This window comes from Hydractinia symbiolongicarpus, chromosome 13 (genome assembly GCF_029227915.1).
Source record: "Hydractinia symbiolongicarpus strain clone_291-10 chromosome 13, HSymV2.1, whole genome shotgun sequence".
Taxonomy (NCBI): Eukaryota; Metazoa; Cnidaria; class Hydrozoa; order Anthoathecata; family Hydractiniidae; genus Hydractinia; species Hydractinia symbiolongicarpus.
In genome coordinates, this window is record NC_079887.1 from 10,074,416 (window position 1) to 10,097,035 (window position 22,620).

The following is a 22,620-nucleotide window of genomic DNA, read 5'->3' on the forward strand; positions in this document are numbered from 1 at the left end:
TGTGCCTGCGTTGATTTTTGATGACGTCAGCAGAGGGACAGCATGATCGCGTCAGCAGAGGGACAGCATGATCTGTGCTTAGGCATGCATATCAAGGTAAAGTCACGATTCGGGACTTTACCTTGATATGCATGACTAAGCACAGCATGGTAAGGACTTGTGTTGGATGATCAGTGATTGTTGTGTTGGACTGGTATGGCATGGTAGTACTTGTGTTGAATAGTAGGGGGTTGTTGTGGTTGACTGAGGGCGTGCGTGTGTGCGCGATGTGCGCCTGTGCCAGAACATACATTTCTCTATCTCTAACGTGTAGGTGCGGGTCATACTCATAATTTATCATCAAAAAAAGTCCTGTGAAGCTGTCTTTAATTTCTTTTCTTCTCTTCCTGCCTGTCTAGAATTTTCTGACAATTAATTTTTTTTATGTATTCTATAAATATAGATGTAAAATGTAGATACTTTGTTTAACAGCTACACTTAAAGAATAGCATTTTTTGTTGCTCGACTACAATCTGTATTTTAATGCGATCATCAGACATTACTCTGCACAACTGCTACAAACATAAAAATAATAAAAATAGAAATAAATAAATCACTCTGCTTAAAAAAACAACATTATCCACCAATCTCAGCAGAACCACATGACATTTTTTAATTTCTCTCCCCAGAACCCGAGGTTATTAAATTTAAGTTCAAGCATGGTTTGTGATAATTTATGCGCGCACCTTAGCTAAATAAAAGTACTGTTTTCAGCGTTTTAGCATCCTGAGCTTGCGCGATGTCTTTATTTATCGATTTTTAAGCCCTCCTCATGACTTTTCTCATGTGATTTGTTGATGTACCAAGATACAAGGTATTTACAACGTTTTTATTGCTACAAAATGCACAATGAAAGTCAATCTGACATCCAATCAGTTGTTTTTACCGCGCTCCGTTTGTTAGAAGAAAGTAATTGGTCAAATTTTTTGCAAAAAAGACTCGAACAAGCGAGACGAGCCTCAACCTAGTCCCCAGGACTTGTTAATACAAAAGCCCAACAAGTGCTGGGGACGAAGTTGAGACGAGCCTATGATTCCATTGCAATTAAAAACAATACAAAATTTGAATAGATATTTTTAGCTGCGAAATATTTCTAAGGACTAAGGAAAATAGGTCAACTTATTAAATGTTTGAGTTAAAAAGCTCCCGTTAAGTCAAATTTAGTCTAAAATGAGATTAAGTTCGAGTTGAAACAATTTTTTTAAAAAGTAGGGTAACAGTAACATAGAAAAGGTGCAATTTTAGCAAAATGCAAAATGAATTATCTATCTATAATGAAAACTAAAATGGGTCGAGTTAACGAATATCCAAATTATCCGAGGTTCGAGTTGATCGGACTATTATATAAGAAAGTATTTACGAACGTTAAAAGTGATTATATAAGTTAGCAAATATACACTATTGTACATTGAAAGTGAAATAAAGTTTTTGAGATTTTAACGATCAATACAAAAACAAAGCAATGTATACAGGGAATTAAATTCTCTTAAATTCGAGAAAATGTAACGCAAAAAAAAATTTATCGAAAAATAAATAATAGGAATAAGATGTCTGTGCTTTATCGAGTTTTGCTGAACAGATAGAATTTTGATATCCAACAATTTCTCCCTCGAAATGTGCGCGGAAGTTAAAAAAAAGTAGTGTTAAAAGTTAGTCCATAAATATGCGTATAAAAAAGGACGACACATTAGATTTATTTGGAGAATACAATGTCGTGATGCTTTCATTATCACCATCTACACTCCACGTCCCGTCCATTTGACACGGTTTCCAGTATAACGGACGTAATCCATTCAAAGTCACAAATAGTAATCCAATGACGTCAGATAAAATGGCAACCCATAATGCAGTGTTGCCAACGAGAGCAGCCAGCACAAAAACTATTTTAATGGAAATACCAGCAAATATATTCTGAAAGACAATCCTTCTACAATATTTACTCAGTAGAAACAATTCTGGTATTTTCGTCAAGTTATCCGTCATCAGGGAGATGTCTGCCAATTGTACGGCAAGCGCAGTAGCTGACGGACCGACAGCAATACCAACGTCGGCAACGGCTAAAGATGGACAGTCATTTACACCGTCACCAATCATTGCGATTACTGACTTATTCTTTGATATCTAAAACATGCAAGAATTTTGTTTTAACATGTAATATTTGCGGTCACCCTTGACCCCAGTATTTTTTTTTACTCTCTTTGTTATCGGGACGCCGTCCAGGTATATACAAAAGCAAGTAGCTCTATCTGTAAGGTCGTACTTTTGAAGATCAAGGTTGGTATTATTTACAATAAAATACAAAAAACATACCTTTTTCTCTGTTATCCAGTCATACTTATCATTTGGTTTCATGTTAAACTTGCAAGTAGACAAGCCAACTTTCTTTTTAATCATCTCAGCAGGTCCTTGACTGTCACCAGTCAGCATAGCACATTCAATGTCCTTGCTTAGCAATGTATATACAGTAAGTGGTGCAGAGGGGCGACATTTATCAGCAAGACCTAGTACCAACGAAAGCTAGAGGAAAATATTACAACAACTACAAAATCTATTGTATCATCAGCCGTAGACTATTTAACATGGCTGCCCAATCGACATTCTGACAAAGCATATTCTTATAAAAGAAAAAGCGTGTAATTTAAAGACAGGGCAGCCGATATTGCAAACGTTTTAAAGAAAGCAAGAGAAAATGAATAAACTCATTGACAAAAATAAAGATAACCACATTTCCTGATTCGTGTTGATTTAATTCCTTTTTGTAAGTCAGCTAAATCGTGTTTATAACATTCTTTTTAAAAGGTTGTTATAAGCAATCGCGTTGATTTCCTGGAATTAGTAGTATAAACAAAAGCGTACATGGATCAAGCAATCATGTAAAGATTACCTCCTGTTCAATGGCAACATATATCACGGTAAACCCATCTAAAGACCATTCTTCAAAACAACTTTTTGACTCCACATCAACAATAACATTGTGTTTTTGCATTAATGCAGTGTTTCCAACGAACACTTTATTACCATTGATTATTCCACTTAAACCCATGCCAGTTTCATTTTCAAATCCAGTGACGTCTGGTAAACCTACAGTGGAACCAAGTTCATCAATCTTGTCTGTAATACAACCTGAATAGTGGTTCACAATACTTGCTGCAAGTGGATGGCTGGATTTTGTTTCTAATGCAGCTGCAAATGCCACAGCTTCATCCCTGTGAAAGGGAAAGTAATCACAATAATTCTGGATAAACTTTAATGACGCTACTTTAAGAAATTTATTTATATTCAAAAGGTCAACTTGAGTGACCTAAAGCTAACGTAATTTTCTGGCTTCATTATAAAGAAATAACGCAAATGTCTGCATAATTAATTTTGCGGCGTTATTAGAAAAGGCGTCATATGCACAGGGAGAAAAATCCAGATCAAAAATTTTGATATGCAGTTTTTTCACCATCTTGACAAGGGTTGGACGAGATTTCCTAAAACGTTTTAAGTTTTCACGTGTATTACTCGAATTAAACAAAAAACTGACCGATAAAGATATACATAATTTTTATTGCGTTTAGGGAAATCTAATTGTTTTATTAATGCTATTGTAATGTTTAAAATAAAAATTTTCTTAGGACTTCGCTTAATGAATTAAGAAAACTGAAAATCGAAAAAAAAGGAGACCCCTTCTGGTAACTCAAACATGGATATAATATAATGTCACTCAAGAAATCAGAATAAGAAAATCTGCTTGACGCACTGGACCATGGAACTCTCCTTCGCCTTTGTCAAATTTCTATCTTGTTTATTTCGGTTCCACTTAGAATAAATAAAACTGCAAAAAATGGCCTACCAACGAAATTGAATAAAGAAAACTGCGACGATGACAAATGTATTAAATTGCAAAATTAATAACACGCCAAAAATAAGAGCCCTGGTAACGAGGTTGATTAATTACCTTCTTCCATCTTTAGCAGCAAATTCTTTTACTACTTGAAATCTTCCTTCAGTGAGAGTTCCTGTTTTGTCAAAGACAACAGTATTGACTTTTGCAAGTTTTTCTAATATTGCACCACCTCTGATAAGAGCACCAATTTTAGCAGCGTTAGTGATACCACATATCATCGGAATAGGCGTGGCCATAATGAGAGAGCAAGGACATGCAACAACTAAAATGATTATTGAACGAGTGGTCCACACTTCGAAATCAGCTTCCGAGAAATCGTTTCGCTATGGAAAATATATAACTTGTTTATATATTTTAATGTCAGAGAATTGGAGTCTAGAAACGTCTACGAATCGCTTTGGTCGCAAAATTTGATCTATTTCGCTAAGATTTATTTTCGCGAATCGATGTTCAAAATTTTAACATCAATTATTTGTATATTAATTAAAATGGTCTCTGATTTGCTTTTTTGGCGGAATTTAATTTCGCAAATTTAAGTTCACATGGTAATTTCGCGAAAATGTATGATGTTATAAGATTAAACAAATCACAGTAAAAAGAGGATTTTTTTTTTGTTCCCAGGTGTACAATAAAAATATATATAAACCGAGTTCAGTCAAAAAGAAAACCATCAAAGTTTGAAATCATGCATTTTATAGTGTAAACAAACCTTTGTTTCGTAAAGTACGAACGGAATAACGAATACAAAAAAACTTGTAACAAGTATGCATGGGGTGTAATATTTTGCAAATTTATTCAAGATTTCTTCTGTTCGAGAAGTGCGTGTTTTTGCTTCTTCCACAAGTTCAGCTACACGTGCAACAGTGGATGTACTATAGTCACTTGTTGTTTTTACCTAAAAACAAAGACCAATTTTCAACCAATTAAATTTCAGTAAAAGTTGTTTAGGCCAAAAACTATTTTTTTTTCACTCCCAATATCATTTCATTAAAGCTCCGCTCTCATCCACCCACTTTAAAAAAATATAAAAAATAATAGTGGTTAGAATAATTGAAAAGTAAAAGACGTTAATCGCTAAGTTTCCTGCTGCAGACATACTGAAAATAAACTTTTCAAAACAACAAACCTTTAAATATCCACTTTGAATAATGGTTCCGCTAAATACTAAATTACCAATTACTTTCATCACTGGTATAGATTCACCAGTAATAGAGCTCTCATCAACTGCAGCTTTACCCTTTGTTACTTCCCCATCCAGAGGTATACGCTCTCCTGAACATATCAAAATGATTGTTCCTATTGTTACATCTTCCACAGGAACACTCTCATTTGATTCAGCTAGCACAGCAGTTTCAGGTGTTGATAGCATCAATCCTATACACAATAAAAACCATGAATAGTAAAAAAAAAACGCTAATAAAGTAAAGAATTTTTGCGTACCCTTAATTGACGACTGAATTTAAAAAAAAATTATTATGTTGATGACGTCTACTTTGTATTTAAGAAATCTCCGCTGCGTCTTTCAAGTGACGGTTTATATTTAAATCGCAAATATTTTTTTCACTGTCCAATAAGCACCCTTGCCTTTTATCTCTTAGGCTGTTGATTGAATAGTAGGTACTGTTTACGTAAAAGGCGAGACAGGAAAATAGCGTGAACGGGAACCAAAGAGTATGGTTGTTGTCCAATCTCGTCCCCTGGGTCTTGTAGCCCCTAGGACGTTATTACGGAGCTATTAAATATATGTAAAAGGCATAATGCACTGGAAATGAGGTTGGTCGTTGTTGGTTGTTTAAGTGATTGTGAATCTTGTGCGACGTTTGAACCCTTACCTTATTTGTAATAATTTTCGCGCTTATTAATCTGCGGACATGTTTAAATCCCTCCACAGCAAAAATAAAAATAGAAAAAGAAGAAAAAAAAAATTCTGGATTTTAGAAAGAATAGAGATGCGTTATGTAAACTGTGGAATTATATTTTTACACGGACTAAATTTTCACGCATAATTTCTGTTCTAAATTGTGCGTAGTAACAAAGCCTTACGTGCGAACGAGTAGGGTAAATACACCTTTTTTTGCAAATTTCTTACCGATTCCAAGTCGAATTTCAGAGAGTAAGTTGAGGCTAAAATAATTGTACTTATTTAGAGACAATCTACCAACAAGGGAAGTAAAAAAATTACCCGCTATATCTTTTTCGACTTTATATTGACATAAATTCTCCAAACTTTCTGCTATCGTAAAAACATACATAATTATGCTGCCATCTAGCCAGTGATGCAATGCTATTGTCCCACATCCAGCTATCAACATTAACAAATTCACACTAGCGAATACCTTTCTTCTGAAATCAATCAAAGTTTTCCATAGCATGGGCAAGCCTCCCAAAATAAAAATAGGAATTGCTATCCATTTTTCAGAGGAATAGTTTTTAACATGTGCAACCAACACTGCTATAAATAACAATGTCATAAGAACAACATTAAAAATTTTCGCTAACACTAAGTATTTAGCATGCTTGTCATCATTATCAATAACTTGCCCTTTCTCTATCAAACTTATACCAAGGTGAAGAGAGTTTAGGCGGTCTATTATATCTGACGCCGAAATAATATCTATATTGTGTGATATAGTGGCTGTGCGACCAATGATATTTACAGCTACAGAAGTTATCCCATCTACACCTGCAAGGTTGGATTTGATCAAATTAGCTTCTTTCGCACAGCATATGTTGTGAGCTCTTAACTTTAACACATGAACGTTGCCACCTTGTTGATTGGCATTCGAAACGTGGTCCTTTTTCAGCAACTTATAGCCCATTATTTTCTAAATAAAAAAGGAAATACAACTTTGGTATAAAAATCAATTAAGAAAGAAGAACAATAAAGGTGGGAATGGGTGTAAAATAAGAACAAAATAAGAAAAATGTCAACAGGCTGATATTTTCCTGATTTTCTCTTTTTTCTCGACAAAAACATAATAAACATATGGACACATATTTTTCAAGGAGGAAATTTTAGGAAAATCAATAGTTTTTTTGCGCAAATATCTTGAATGTACCGTAAAACTCAATGGCTACAGTTACTTTTAAATAGTGACAGTAAACAAAGATTATATACGTTAAAAGGGTTTTGTCACGTGATAAAAATATATTCTGGACAGCACATAAAAAAAGAAAAGTATTTGTTACGGCAACAACAATCGGCTGCCGTAGCAAATGCTTTTTTTAAAAAAAACGCAACAGCGAGGGTTAAAAAAAAGGTGGTAGTTAACAACAACCCAACTTGAACTGGGTAAATAAGTAAAAATAGCAAAACCAGGGAATACGAAAAACAACAAAGGTTTCCGAGTTGTTTTTGTTTAAAAGACATGTTTAAACAAAAAATCTTGACTAAAACTAAAGTTTAATTTCGATTTGCGCAACCTAACTGAGCAAGCAACAACCGTCAGTTTGGTCTGCTCAAATAGACAGTCAAAAAGCCATCAGTGAGAAACAGTTGTGCCTAAAAAGTAGATAAACTTAAAATCGCGAGAGGAACAACGGGATTATTAATTTCATTTGAAGCAACACTAGCATCAGACGTATTAGACACTCTCGTCCCCAGGGTTTTATGAGTGAAGACGACGTCATCTCTCATTTTAGAGAGGCAAAAAACCCTATGGACGAGGCTGACGTATTAGAGAGTGATTTGTTAAACGGACTTTTATTTACTATATCGCATGGGCCTGCTTTCTCTCAAGTTATTCGATAAAGTACAACAAAAAATTATAGATAGATCAGCATGGTTACCCATTTGAAGGAAAAAAACAGGTACAATATGATTCTCTGCTGTTCAACGACAAACGAAATAGCTGAACACCTTATCGGTAAAAAAAAGTCGTAGTTTTTTTTTTACCTATAAGGTAACATGTGCGTCTTGAAAGTCCGGTTGTAAAATGTCTATAGCTTGGTGACTTGAAAAAAATAACGTACGTCGAGTAATACAATGACCTCTAAAATGGATCAAATCAAACAACTTGGAAAAAAAGCTATAGTGGCGAAAGAGAAGTGACCGACGAGGGAAACAACCAATTACGATACGTATTTTCGAAAAATGCTTTTTGTGTTTCAATACTACTCTGTTATAAACGTTTTAAGATTAACTTATAGTTTCTTTATACAAACGAAATTGTAAGAGAAATAATACAATACTAGAAGAAAAAGTAATTTATGTTAAAACAGAAATATTGGCAAGTAACTGTACTTCCTTGCTCCTAGTGAAGGTAAAAAATATATTTTGAATTTACTAATTTTGGCCAAGATGCAACTTTGTGTGACAAAATACCTAAATTTTGGAACCTCTTTCCCAAGCCGTCAAAATATAAAAAGGTTGTGTGCGAGAACATGTAGTGATTTAGTCGAATCCAGAAACAACTCGGAACACTATTGCGCTCAGGAGGGTTTGTGCTATATTAAGACACATAATTAAAAGTGAAGCGACAACTGATCTATTATCACTGCAAGGACTACCGTCGCCTTGGTGAAAGTTTTATTCATTTTCGTCCCCAGGTTTCTCTCAGATAAACATTGTTAATCAAATTTGGATGTCGACAACGATTCTGGCTCACAGGCGGAAAATATGGTCATTCACAGCTAAAACCAGCCGCGTAATAACGATGCTGAAGTTTGGACAGAAGGGCAATTTTGCCATCATGGAGGAACTTAAAAAAAAAAAAAAAAAAATATGAGCGAGCTATGTATATAATGGTAGTCTTTTTATCTTGGTACTAAGTAAAATAAAGACCACAATAATCTTTATCCTTATCGCAAATAGAGCCTGACCCTGAATATGGAGTTGCCACCAAAAAAGCGTACTGATCAGGTAGCGTTTTGATTCTTCAATAATATTTAAGTTTGCACAGGGAATGCAAAAAGACAAACAAAATGTTTTTTTATCAGAACAATTTTATAAAAGCAAAGACGCTGGGATATGGTTAACTTGAAAACATTTTAATTAATTTTAATTGTGCCTTGATTGCTCAATATTTATCATATACCATGTGACCATTAGTAAAGAAGACAGCAAATTAGCAAAAGAATGCAAAATAAGAGACAAACACTTCACACAAAGGAGCACTTTTAATTGGCTTAAAATGTTTCGGTTCGTTAACTATAGCTACTTCGTAGCGTTGTTTAATTAACTTGTGTACAGAGTGCAAAAAGCATAACTTGTATGGTATTTGGTGAGTTGTAATTTTGTTTTACTTTGAAGTTATACTTAATAATTATTAAATGTACTGGCAAGCAACGTCCTTGTGGAAAACCTGTTGAAAAAGTAAGTTATTTTTACTTGATACAATTTTTTTATGAGAGCATCTAAATTTTATCTGAGGCAGGATGTAAATTGTTATTTTTTTACACTTTTTTTATCCCCGAATGTTCTTGCATGTGTTCTTCTGAAGAGGTTGTGAAATAAGATAGTTCTGAAGACAGAGCAACTTTAAAAGATTAATTTCAGGATGAGAATGAAGACTTTGATTGGGAGAAATCAAAATAGTATTGCAGTTGTCTCACGGCAAACACATATGTATGTTAGTAAATGTAAAAAAATAGTTTTTCAGAAAATTTAGACTCGCACTTTTCAATCTTAATATGTTCCTAACTTTTTCACAAAATCCCATTCTAGACTTTCATAAACCAGGTAATGTTGAAGGACGTGTAATGGCTAACCTGCTTTCTCTACATTAAAAATGTCTTTTTATTGAAATAAATTGATGCATAGTTTTCAAAATTTTTGAGCTAATTCCTCTTCTAACGTTGGAAAATCTGGAAAATCTTTTTTCTTAGATCAGTTTTTTTGCTAATTTCTCAAAAACTTGGTGTTGGACTCGATGACGCAACAACTTACCGACTTTTTCTAGTTATCTTTCTTATGAAAGTTTTTTCACAACCGGGATGAGACAAGCGCTTCCTAATCTGATAGTGGTAAGAAAAAGTCGACTTTTATATCCTGACCTGGTTGTAGCTACTTGGTCAAGTCGTAACTCCCTGACTGTACTGTAACTTCCTGACCGGATTGTAACTTCTTGACTGGGTTGTAGCTACTTGGCCAAGTTGGAACTACCTGAATGGGCTGTAACTTCCTGACCGGGCTGTTGCCACACGACAAAGTATTTACTGTGTTACTGACGTTAAAGTAGCGAAATTTAAACTATTTAGTTCAAAAGATCTTAAAGTTATTTCGACTAAGAGACTTCTCTCTACGGAGTTCGCAAAGGGTTGTGTTTGTGAAAAACAAGCTTTAGAGAGAGACAGGGCGTGGGCCCTGTCTGTAGAAAAAAGTACAATTCTGCACAATTTTTCTTTTTTTAGAATGACCATCACAACTCATATCCTTTTTTTGTTTTGTTTTTATAGCATTTTGTGAAATTAAAAAACTAAATAGCTATTGGCGATCATATCTCCGTAGGCGAAACTGTCTACTGAATCATTTATAATGATGGTCCGTGGAAAATTTCACGGGTGACCGCTCGTCGTACATATTTCTCGGATCGCTATTTCGTAAATCTGTACCCGTCTGTCAGCACGAAGCAATAAATTTACTTGGACGGGGGTTATTACTATAATAGGTGCAATTATAATAGGATTTTTTTAGCCTCGTCCCCAGGGTCTTGTGGCCCCTGAGCCGTTATTACGGAATGGCTAACAATTTTGCAAGGTTGGGGATTTTTGATTACAAAACCAACGATTTTTTAATTGCCTTACAGGCTTACAGTAATCAATAAGTTGATTACAAGTATTTAAATTGTTTAAGCATTAATTTTTTTTGTTTTAACCTTAATTACAATACCTGATTGTTTGAAAGTATTTTGAAATAATTGTGGCGGAAATTTTGTAAGCCTTTGCAATCTTTTTGTTGAAAACAGAAAATAAATCGCTCTAAAACATTTATGTTTTAAACTGCATAAACTCTGGTTTTCTTCTTTCTAAGAAAGAGTTTAGCTTGAGATATTGACGATGCATAGTGAAGTCTAAAATTACTAAAGCACCGACCGAGTTAACGAAGCAGTTTATGTGTCATCTCTCTCTGTTGTTATGTAGAAAACAACAGACGGGAAAATATATATTATCCTGGTCTTGGGAATATTTCTAAAACAAATTAAACCTCGGTTCCGCCGGGCTTTCCGACTGAAGTCCTGGGATCCCGAGCCCCACCTTTTTTGAATCCCTTATCAAACATTTGGAGTTTTTATACATTTTGCCTTTGTTTATTACGCTCTGTCGAAGTGTTTATAATTTTTTTTAATAGAAGCATTAAAAAAACAATAGACGAAGGAGAGAGAAATGGTAAACAGCACTAAGCTCTTTTTTTTGTAAATAAATTTTATGTTGTTAAAAAATTTATTTGAAAGTAGGCCCTATTTATCTCGAATACATCCTGATAATAAATATTTTGGTCCCTTTAGTCAGTTCTATTTCTCCATCACATCATTTCTCTACTTAACAAGATTTCTGCCTTCTCGCCAGGTTGAGACAGTATGACTGAATTTTTGAATGATACTAAGGGATTATTGACCCTAAACATTTCGATGCTGACAAGGCAGTATTGTTGTGTATATATTTTCAATTTGATTTTTTATCAGCATGCAGTTGATTAGTTTTCAACTATGACAAGTGTATGTACTACGATTCTGGTCAAAAATGTTTGGAACTTATATGCTTTAAAAAATGCATAACACTTAGTTATGGCGCGGCAGCAGAAAAAGCAATCTCGTTTCGTTTATATACATTTTTATACTAAATGTACAGCTTCTTTTTGACACTTTCATTTTTTGAGAACATATCGAAAAATATAGTGGAAATAAATGAGATTCTTTTGAAAATAATATTTTTTAAAAACATTAAGAATATATAACACATCATATAACATATAGCTATCAAATTTAAAGCATTACCCGTATTAGTGATACCTGATTTTTAAAAATCCCTGTTCTTGTAAATAAAAAGAATTTGTAAGAAAATTTATTAAGTGATACGTACGTTTGATGACTGATTTGTAATCGAAAACCTTGAAGCCAACTTCAACTAACGTTTTATTTTTAATCCAGAAAAAAATTTCCTATGTCATACATCCAAGACTTGTCTAATTTATTAAAACTTTTATTATAACCTTCTTTCTTCCAAACTTAAACAAACTAAACAAAAAATTAAGCAATCAAATTATTCACCGGGGAACTCTCGTAATGCGTAAAAATAGCTTTTAATCGTAGCCGTAGAAACAATTCCGGCGTACACTTTGGAAAATATTTTATTAAGATTCATTTTAAACGCAGAATTTTTTTCACTTTGAAATGCTAAAGTAACATGTCTCGAAATCTTTTTTGCCTATTTGAAAGTTTCATTTATAACAAACTTAAATATAAACGAATTTCTGAGCAACCTCAACGCTTTCTATCCTCTATCAAACACACATAAGCCCTGGGTTCGAGGTTGATTCCTCAGAGCAAACCCCGAATTTGAAACGACCAAAATAAGCACGAAGTCAAAGTATTACACACGTGTGCACAAGCGTGGTTACATCTCACCCTCGCAAAAATAGTTCTGGTGTCAGTTATGTTTGTTTGAGTAGGTAAAATTACTCACTCTAAATATTAAAAACGAGGAGACCTATATATGTTTATGTTCCCTCAGCATCACGTATGTCCTTGGCAGACAGGGCAAAACTGGCAATTTCTTGGCAAAAGAACTGATAAGCAAAATTTCGATTAGAAATTCGATTCTGCTTAAACACTAGGTGTAACGAATGCAAGACCAGAAGACCCTAAGATTACCTGTTTTGTGTGGTTACCTTGAACGACAAAAAAAAAGTGTATAACAATTTTTCTTCTAAAATTCCTGACCCAGAGTTTTTTCTTTTTGATATGAGATTCATTGAGTATTCTCAATTGGGCCTGATACACTAAAGTTCAAAATTTTGTGCATTTATTCTAAACCTCTCTAAAAAATGTGAGTATTAAGGAACAAATTATGACCAATCTTCTTAACCTTCGCCCTGACTACCACTATTTGTGTCATCAACTCCCTTACTATAAAGGACCTGATACACTTGTACAATATCACTGAAATATACCTTATAATATCAATATAATTTCTTAAAATATGTTTAAAATAGAGTTATAATTTCTTATAATATAGCTATAATATGTATAATTTCAACACCTGACATGTGCGTCATAACCTCATAATTTGCTGCATGGCTATAATATTTGAATAAAATCAAACGAGTTTGATTTTAAGAATATTGTTGGTGATCTGGTTTCTAATGCCTTTTGTTTGTCTGACAATAGATCCATTATCTGCTAGCGTTGTTATGGCAACAATGTTATGAAATTAAATGAAACGATATTTTAACAAATTATAAGTATACTAGTCGTTAGCCCGTGGAAAAATCCACGGAGTCGCCCGTTCTTTATATTTACCCGTCGCAACAAAGGGGATAAAAATATATCGCATTCGATATTCGTGTTTCCGCAACATCATTTTCTAACTTAGCGTGGGGTCCGCGCAGAGACAGACAAAATACGGCTATTTTTATAGAGATTGTAGAAAAATTATGACTGTATTATAGAGTATACTAGTCGATAGGGCCCGTGGAAAAATCCACTTAGGCAATAGAACATTGAAAAAGTTGGTTTTCTGGCGTCAGCATTGCAAATCCAAAAACAAATTGGCGAAATTTAGTTTATTCGTTGCCTGTAACGTGTAGAGGTTAAAACGTTGATCAAAATAATATATAGGATCATATCTTTTCAACGAACGGCAAAGGACATAAAAGGGTTTAAAAATTTTGCTGACGTCAGCAATGGCCCGTTAAAACGCAAAAAAAATTTTTCAGAAATTTATATCCCTGTTACCTTCATCGTATAGACCTTGAAACGATGATCAAGAAAATGTATAGGATCATGTACTCTTGACAAAAGGTTGCAGAGATATTGGGGTTTAAAGGTTTTTTGATGACGTCATCAACCCGTCAATTCCGAAATGGATTGGGGAACCAGGTTTTGGAAAATTACCCAAATTGGTCCTAGGTACTCCCTAGTTACCTACGCAGTGAAAAATCAATGACGTCACCACCTCGTTTCCAAGTTATTTGGCCTCTAAGTTTTAGGTGCACTGTAATGGCTTTATTAATTTAATATAGGACATTGACGTTAAAGCGGACGTAACGTCAGAAAATTTAACATGTTAGACATAAGTTTTTCGGCGACATCAAAGGAAAATGACGATATCCGCTTTGCCTGTTACAAACAGACACAGTCTCTGTATTATTATAAGAGACTAGTCGATAAGGCCCGTGGAGAACTCCACTTAGGCAGATGGGCAATAGAAAAATAGGTTGTTTTAGATGTTTTGCTGACGTCAGCAGTGAAGATCCCAAAAAAGTTAGAGAAATTTATTTTATTATTTTATTGTAATGTGTAGAGGTTGAATCACGCTGATCAAAATAATGTGTAGGATGATATGTTTTCGAGGAACGCAAAAAGAGATATGTTTAAAAAGAGAAGTGTTTAAAAATTGTGCTGACGTCAGCAAAGGCCCGTGAAAACACATAGATATAGATCTTGAAACGCTGATCAAGAAAATGTATAGGATCATGTACTTTTGACCAACGGTTACGGAAATATTATGGTTTAAAGGTTTTTTGATGACGTCATAAACCCGTTCATTCCGAAACGGATTTGGGGACCCAGGTTTGGAAAATTACCCAAATTGGTCCCAGGTGGTCCCTAGTTACCCACGCGGTTAAAAAACATTGACGTCACCAACTCGTTTCCAAGTTATTTGGCCTCAAAATTTTAGGTGCACTGTAATGGCTTCAGTAATCTTAATTAACTTTCCTTTGACGTCAATGCTATTTTAGCGTTAAAGTTTGGTAAATTACAGAACAATTTTATAGGCGATGTTTTATAGAATTTGTTAAAGAAAATTGTGAAGAATATAATCCACTTTGCAAAAGTCACAGACAGACAGAACTGGCGTATTATTATATAGACTAGTCGTTAGCCCGTGGAAAATCCACGGGTTCGCCCGTCCTTTTTATACCGCATTGCATGCTTCTTGCTACTCGCGCAGCTAAGCTACCATTTTGCGTGGATAAAATATATCGCAATTGATATTCGTGTTTCCGTAGCATGATTTTTTAACTCAGCGGGGGGTCCGCGCAGAGACAGACAGACAACAGCTGTTATTATAGAGACTAGTCGTTAGCCCGTGGAAAAATCCACAGGTTCGCCCGTCCTTTAAATTTACCCGTGACAACAAAGTGGATAAGAATATATCGCATTTGATATTCGTGCTTCCGTAACATCATTTTTTAACTTAGCGGTGGTCCGCGCAGAGACAGACAGACGACGGTTATTATTATAGAGACTAGTCGTTAGCCCGTGAAAAAATACACGGGGTCGCCCGTCCTTTAAATTAACCCGTTGCAACAAAGTGGACAGAAATATATCGCATTTGATATTTGTGTTTCCGTAACATCATTTTCTAACGCGGCGGGGGGTCCGCGCAGAGACAGACAGACGACGGCTATTATTATAGAGACTAGTCGTTGCCCGTGGGAAAATCCACGGGTTCGCCCGTCCTTTGAATTTACCCGTGGCAACAAAGTGGATAAGAATATATCGCATTTGATATTCGTGTTTCCGTAACATCATTTTCTAACTTAGCGGGAGTCCGCGCAGAGACAGACAGACGACGGCTATTATTATAGAGACTAGTCGTTAGCCCGTGGAAAAATCCACGGGTTCACCCGTCCTTTATATTTACCCGTCGCAGCAAAGTGGATAAAAATTCCCGTAACATGATTTTCTAACTCAGCGGGGGATCCGCGCAGAGACAGACAGACGACGGCTATTATTATAGAGATGAAAACGGTTTCTTAGATATTGACCACGTGACTTAAGTAAATCATGGCTTGCTTAATAAATATTTTTATAAATCTTTTTATAAGAACAAGGAAATTTAATTTAGCCTGAGGTGTTCTTAAATACACCTATTTCCGCCAGGATGCCCTTGGAACGAGGTTGCTCATTGTTCTTATAAAATTGTTCTAATAAAGCGTATAAAAAGTTAATAAGGCCTGAGGATGAGGTTGGGAATGCGTTGACAGCGAAAACGTCACAGTAGTTTTTTTCTTCTTTATATTTATGTATAAATAAAAAGGTACATTAATATATATAAAAAGACTTTGTATCTCCTTAGTAACGCATGATAACGGCTAGCTGGTGTATTATTTCAATCATTTTCGATAAAAACAATCTACGTTATATTAACAAAGATAAAAAAAAACGCTGTGACAGTGGAATGTCGATTTAATAGATTTATTTGAACTAGTAAAAGCCTGTTATAAGAATCTTTTTATCGAGAGTGCTTTTTTAATCCCTTCCATGCACCACAAAGCATTAGATAAAAACCATATCATAAATTATTTGTAGAACAATTATAAAAAAAATCTAGTCCACTTTCTAAAAAAGCTCAGACACAAAAAATATCACAGAGCAAACCCCTAATTGCAATCAATCAATTAACACAAGCCAATTTCTAAGAGCAAAGTCATCACGTCTATTCTTGTTAGGGTATATAAAACAATTCGTTCAAAACATCGAAATTAAAAAGCTTAATTCGTTTTTGATTTACCGTATTTTTTTCACAAAATTACTTTCCAGTGATAAGAGAAATAACGCTCCTTGTTCGTTAGGTGGAAGGCCACCAAAGAATAACCTCTAAAACCGGAAGCTGTCTAATAAAAGGCCTTTATTGTCCTAAGTATAGCAAGGGTTAGAGTAGCATATGACGTTAATTTAAAATATTTTTCTCTTGACATCAATAATATATTGATAGATATATAGATCTTTTCACCATAGCGACGCTAATTTTAATTTCCCGCTTTCGCAATGCATCTCCGGACGACTAAAGTATCTTAGAAAACAAAACATTATTAAATTTAATTTCGTATGTATGGCCAATGCCGGTCACGTGGTTTAAGTGTTTAAAGGGCGTACAAGGCATGGAAGCGCTCACATGTCAATTAGTTCTTGAACCGTGCACGTTAAAACTGTTTGATTATCTATAAGATAAGCAGTTTTATTTTGAATAGTTTATAATGTTGTTGTTAATAACAGTGTAATTTTTTAATGATACCCTTGGAGGGTTAGTGGCTGTAGCACTGGGGTCTAAGGATATGTTTCCCCATAAAATAGGATTTTTCTCACCCGGCTTAGCCACGACTACGGAAACGTTTCGATTGTAAATTAGTGGTTGTATTTTAGTTCGTAGGAAATATAGATGTATTATATTGTGTTATGACTACCGATAGCACACGGTTCCTAACTAAGATGACAAACTACACATAACTACTACTACTAGTCGAAGTTCTTTGAGTCTTCCTTGTCGCAAAAATAAGAAAATAAATAAGGTTATTTTCGGTTGAGCGCAGCGAATTAGAAAATAACGAGAAATCAGAAGACCACAGCGATTTTCGAGCTTGGAAGTTTGTTTATACTTGAGTTTCAGCAAAATGGAAATTAATGATCGTATTACTGTTGACGCTTGTAACAGTGCTTGGAAATATAAGGAAAAATATGCAATAAGTCAAATATCTCTGCATTTATGCAGAGATTCGTGACTTACTACAGATGCAAATTTTAGAAGTGTCCTAATCGAAAGTTTTATTCCATGCAACTAGAAGCATTTTAATGGCCTAAACTTGGAGGTACAGCATGGTTCATTTGCATTTAAGCGCCCACTCTGGCATTCAACGTTGGTTCACACATTCAGTCTCAACAATAATAGCCGTAATCTGCCTTCTTAAAATGGCACTTAGCAATTTTATTCCGGCATAGTAATTAATTTGCTGACGGGCAAGCCCGTGGAGTTTTCCATGGGTTGAAGACTAGTCTCTTTTATTGATAGCCGTATTCCTCTCTCTGTGCGCACATAAAAAAGTCCTACTACTGGCACACCAAACAGCAAATGGATACCGTGTCCTTTTTCATGGGTTAATGAAGCCGAGTAGTATTAATAATATCTGTATTTTATTATATCTGTTTCTCGGAGTGAAATCCATAATGATAATAAAAAGTCGCATCAACGGGGTGTTATTTTAACTACAAATTTGATCACAACCTATAAATGCATAACCCTCGTCCATCTTTAAAAATAAACATCTCGCGGTGGTTTTCGTCAACATAATGACAACGTTCCGCAGTGCGCGTAAATGAGCCAAAGGCTGCAATATTTTTTCAAGCAACGGCTCGAAACTGTTCTCGCGTTGTTGTAATCGCGGAGGGACACGAATGCGAGGGACTACATTTTTTGGGATAGCATTTTTTGTTCTGGTTAAATGACACATTTTTATTTTCTTTAGCGAATGACGAAACTATCAATTTGGATGCTGACTTGGATGTTCTTGGAGTTCTGATATCTGCTCTTGAATTATTTTCTCGCTTAACTTTGTTTTGGAGGAAAGCTGAATTTCTGTAAATATTTTATCAAGTTTTATAGGCATAAACGCAACGATTTTAACATTTTGGCTACAAACGTACCTCGTGTTCAGGAGCCCCTTAGCTATCTAAATCTAGCATGGAATAGGATTGGTATCTTAAGCAGTTGTCTAATTGAGCGATTGCAGTACTTGCACGTCTTTCGTAACTCGAATGATAGCTTTTAATGCACTAGAATCCCCTTCGCAGGACCACGACCCTCGTTGCTAGCAGTACCAATAGAAACTGAAGAGGCTATCCTGAGTAAATAATTTCAATAATAATAATTAAGTTTTGTTTACGTTACGTTAGCCCAAATCATTTTTCAATCTAGAATTTTTCAATACGCTTCTATGCATGTGAATGTAGCGAAAACCTATAATAAACTAAATAAACGTAAATTAAATTGGTTGGATGACCGTTGTAGCTAAACAGCGTAACGACAGCAGTTGCAGCCAGTTTTCTTTTATTTCAACCGAATTTATACTGTTAATTTGGCAAATTTTACGAAAACTTATTCCGCAAAATAAAATTGCTTGGTGACGGTTTGAGCTAAGCAGGGTAACGGCAGGTTATTGCAGGATTTTCTATTTATTTTTTTGAGAGGGCATAACTTAATAAAATGTGCACTGCAGTAAGCGCTTCACATAAATTTGCTTCATGATTTGCCTGTATTAAGCGCTAAATCCGTTATACATCACTCATGATTAATTTTTAAGCCTTCACGTGCCTCTAAAAGTCATGAGTTGCGCATTACTTATGTTATTACAGTGACTCTCTTATAGCCATGGGAAATTCATCATTCGAGTTAAGTAATAGAGAGTTTGGAAATTTAGCATTTTTTTTCTTTATGTAGAATGGTAACAAAATCTTTCTCTGTCCACTACCTCTCTTAAATATTTTAGCATAACGATTTTTTTAAAAAAAAAGAAATCAAAAATTGCAGTTTGCTTTCTTGTACAAAGGAATTATTTTTAAATGTTGTGATCTAATTAGAACAGTTCTCAAAAAATGTTTTTTATTTTCTGAGGACTGATAAAATCCATGGTTGCAAGATAAAAGTTACTGGGAAGGCCATAAATGCTGGTGTGGCTTTGGGGTGAAAGTTCCATGCAAATTATTCTTTCTCGCCAAAGAAAATTTTATTAATATTTTTTTTTTGTAAAACTTATGAAATTTTCTTTAAAATAAGAATAAATAGTTGACTTACCTGCTTTTCCATATTGTGAGCCATCCCTCAGAAGCTTGAAATGATTCAACACCAAATTATTCACCAAATTCTACTGCTCTTTGCTTGAGCATCAGCCCACTGATTGAACATTCTCACTTCGTATCATAAGGAACCATTTGTGGACAGCCTTCATATTTTTATGGCTTGACTCGTTTTGATAACTGCCCATTGTTAAGCTGGTTTTTTCTTTTCTTTTTGTTCTGTTTCCACATTCATAATGTACTTGCAGGTACTCTGAAAAGGGCAGTAACAATTTTTTGGAGCATACTCTTTCTCCAACTCTTTGTATTAAAATTTACAGAACTTGTTTTCTGCTCGACGTTTTGTCCCAGCAACAGAGACGCCCTGATTATAAAATTTCAAAACGATAGGACATTGTTTACGTTTTGTTCGAATGACATTCGAATCACTTAAGGCCTCTTACACATGTAAAATATCAAATATGCGAATCGGTTAAGACCCCATTTACGTCAAATAAAAGCAAAAAATATTTTAATATGCGCGGATATAGCAGAACTTGTCATCCCAAGAAATCACTCTAATTGCATGATCCGCGCTACTTTTTAGGCAAAATTAAATAGGGAATATCATCAAACCACCCTGTAAGAGGAAAGTTCACTGAAAACCGCCTTTGCCATTCATGACCTAAACTTCTAACATAAATGACCGATATACGGTGTGAACAGTGCTTTAAGAATTATTTCAGGAACAGATGAAAATTATGCGACTCGCGATTATCCTGCTGCGAAGAATAATAGTGAGGACATATACATTTTTTTTAAGGAAACCTTATAAGAGATTCAAATCCTTCAAAAACAAATAATTAGAAAGCGACAGTAAATCTGAAGTAAGGAAATAAGAAGAAAAGGTACAAGCAACAGGATTATAATACTTTCCAAAACTTGACCTAAAAATTATGTATATTTAAATTTCGTACAACGACAAATGCAAATAACTTGAAAGTTGATTTCAATCAACTTGAGGGCGCACTAAAGTAAATTAACGCGCCAATATGATCCTCAAGTAAATAACCAACAAGAAAAAAGTACAGTTGATCTTGTACAGAGACATAAAACTGAGCCTCAACCAAAAATGTCGTATTGCTTATTAAAATAGCGTCTATTGACACTGAGAAAACCCAACCTCGTCTCCAGGGCTCATTTTCTCTTTCTGACAATCTTTAACGGCCAGAAAAAAATATTTCTTCTCGCCGTTTGAAATTGTTAGGAAGAGAAAAAGAGACCTGGGGGACGAGCTTGTCGAAAAACCTCAACAATAACACGACCAACAACTAATAAAATAAATGAAATAAAATTTTAGAAAAGCTGATTTAAAAATCACTGAGTGTACCTTTTAGCTAACATGATTTTATTTACCAGACACCAATTTTTATGCTTGAATTTCACTCGAACTATCTAAAAGAAGCTGCTATCCCAAAAATTCAATAAATGTATATTAGATATCAACATCAGTACCTATGCAACAACTGGTGAAAAGAAACAACTAAAAATTCCTTTGGAACATTAAACAAAAATCATCATTCAACGAAAAAATCTCACCTCTGCAACAAAATTGGTGATACTACCCCATTCTAAGGAATTTTAGAAGAGATTTACGCCAATTTAAACTTTCTTGCACACTCTACAAACATTCGAAACGAACTAACAAATTAAAACAACCTACAATGTCACGTGAACAAAAATGTGTAGCTCATCAACAAGCAATTGACAAAACGGAAGTTATTTCCATGACTAACAAATAATCCTGAAATATCACGACTCACCACTATCAGTAATACAAATAGACTAACCACAGCACATCCACATTTGTAACTTACCCATGCATTTAGTTTTGTGGTCCACTAGAATTTTACATCTCGGGTCGGTTTTATTTTGCGGTAAAGCCCTTCCTGAAAAATTACGCATTGACCTAATTTCGTGGTTGAAGGAGTTTAAGTCGTTGCTTTTCTACAATTTATTTTGCTTAAGACTACTCCAACAATAAAACAAAACAAAAAATCTAATTGGTGACAATAAAATCAAATGCGCCTCTCTCTGCTTCTCCATTAAGCTATATTCTAACTCGCAGCAGTATCTTGTATTGATATCTGCATGACCAACTTTTGTGGTAAAATTTGGTAGTAAGCATACCACTATGTTTGACTAAAGGGTATCTATATACTTGCAATAAAAAAATAACGTTGAAAGCTTCGTACCCTCCTCGACTGCACATAAGATGTCAGCCAAAGTCAAAGAATTTTCACGAGGATAATTGTGTTATGTCCTGCCACTGTTTTGCCCATCCCCTCTTTATTGCGTTTTTAATTACTATTCTTCTCCCTCGCATCCTATTCATCGGCAATTATTTTATCTGAAGACCACTAAAAGGAAAATTATCTGGACAATGTTGACGATGATTTCGGGAATTCGATATCAGAATTGTAACTTAATATTTTTTACAAACAAAGAGATTTTTAATACTAAGCTAAAAATAGTAGCGTCAATTTAAAATTTGTGCAAGGCGATATAAATGTGTATGACAAAAAAGTTGATTCCAACTTCAAAGAAATAGAACAACTCGAAATAGAAAAGAAAAGTACTACAAAGAACCAAAAACGACAACGTCATAATGTTTGGTTTGTGTCCTTAAAAGAAAATATGTGATGAACGTTTAATTTATGTTAGTTGTGATATGCAGTGTAAAAGAAAGAGTAGACGTGGGAAAAGAATTTGAAAGCAGGTCGCGAGCTTCAATAATTTTTTGTAATACCTCGCTTAATTAAAAAGAGCTGCAGTTGGTCTCCTTTAGGACCACCCTCTCTTGTTCAAGAGCTTTTCTCGCTCAAAAAGGATAAAAAGTAGAGGAAAATCTCAAAGCCTGAGGGCCATGGGTAGTGTAATAAAGTTATTCTTGACAATTTTGACAGAGCGCTTTCAGTT

General features: G+C 34.7%; 1 protein-coding gene across 2 annotated transcripts; it reads right to left on the reverse strand.

Moving 5' to 3' along the window:
• Positions 1-1,035: 1,035 nt before the first annotated feature.
• LOC130623447 (probable cadmium-transporting ATPase) lies at positions 1,036-21,601 on the reverse strand. Of its 2 annotated transcripts, none has more exons than XM_057438935.1 (8): positions 19,661-21,601; positions 6,111-6,753; positions 5,055-5,302; positions 4,638-4,823; positions 3,980-4,251; positions 2,924-3,245; positions 2,350-2,556; positions 1,036-2,160 (listed from the first exon to the last, which is right to left on the reverse strand). In XM_057438935.1, exons 1-8 carry the CDS (start codon positions 19,682-19,684, stop codon positions 1,690-1,692), a joined length of 2,373 nt encoding a protein of 790 aa, XP_057294918.1. In that variant the 5' UTR covers positions 19,685-21,601; the 3' UTR covers positions 1,036-1,689. The 2 variants fall into 2 exon arrangements, with proteins under 2 accessions (XP_057294918.1, XP_057294919.1); XM_057438936.1 differs by lacking the exon at positions 19,661-21,601 and adding an exon at positions 11,948-12,249.
• Positions 21,602-22,620: the final 1,019 nt, after the last annotated feature.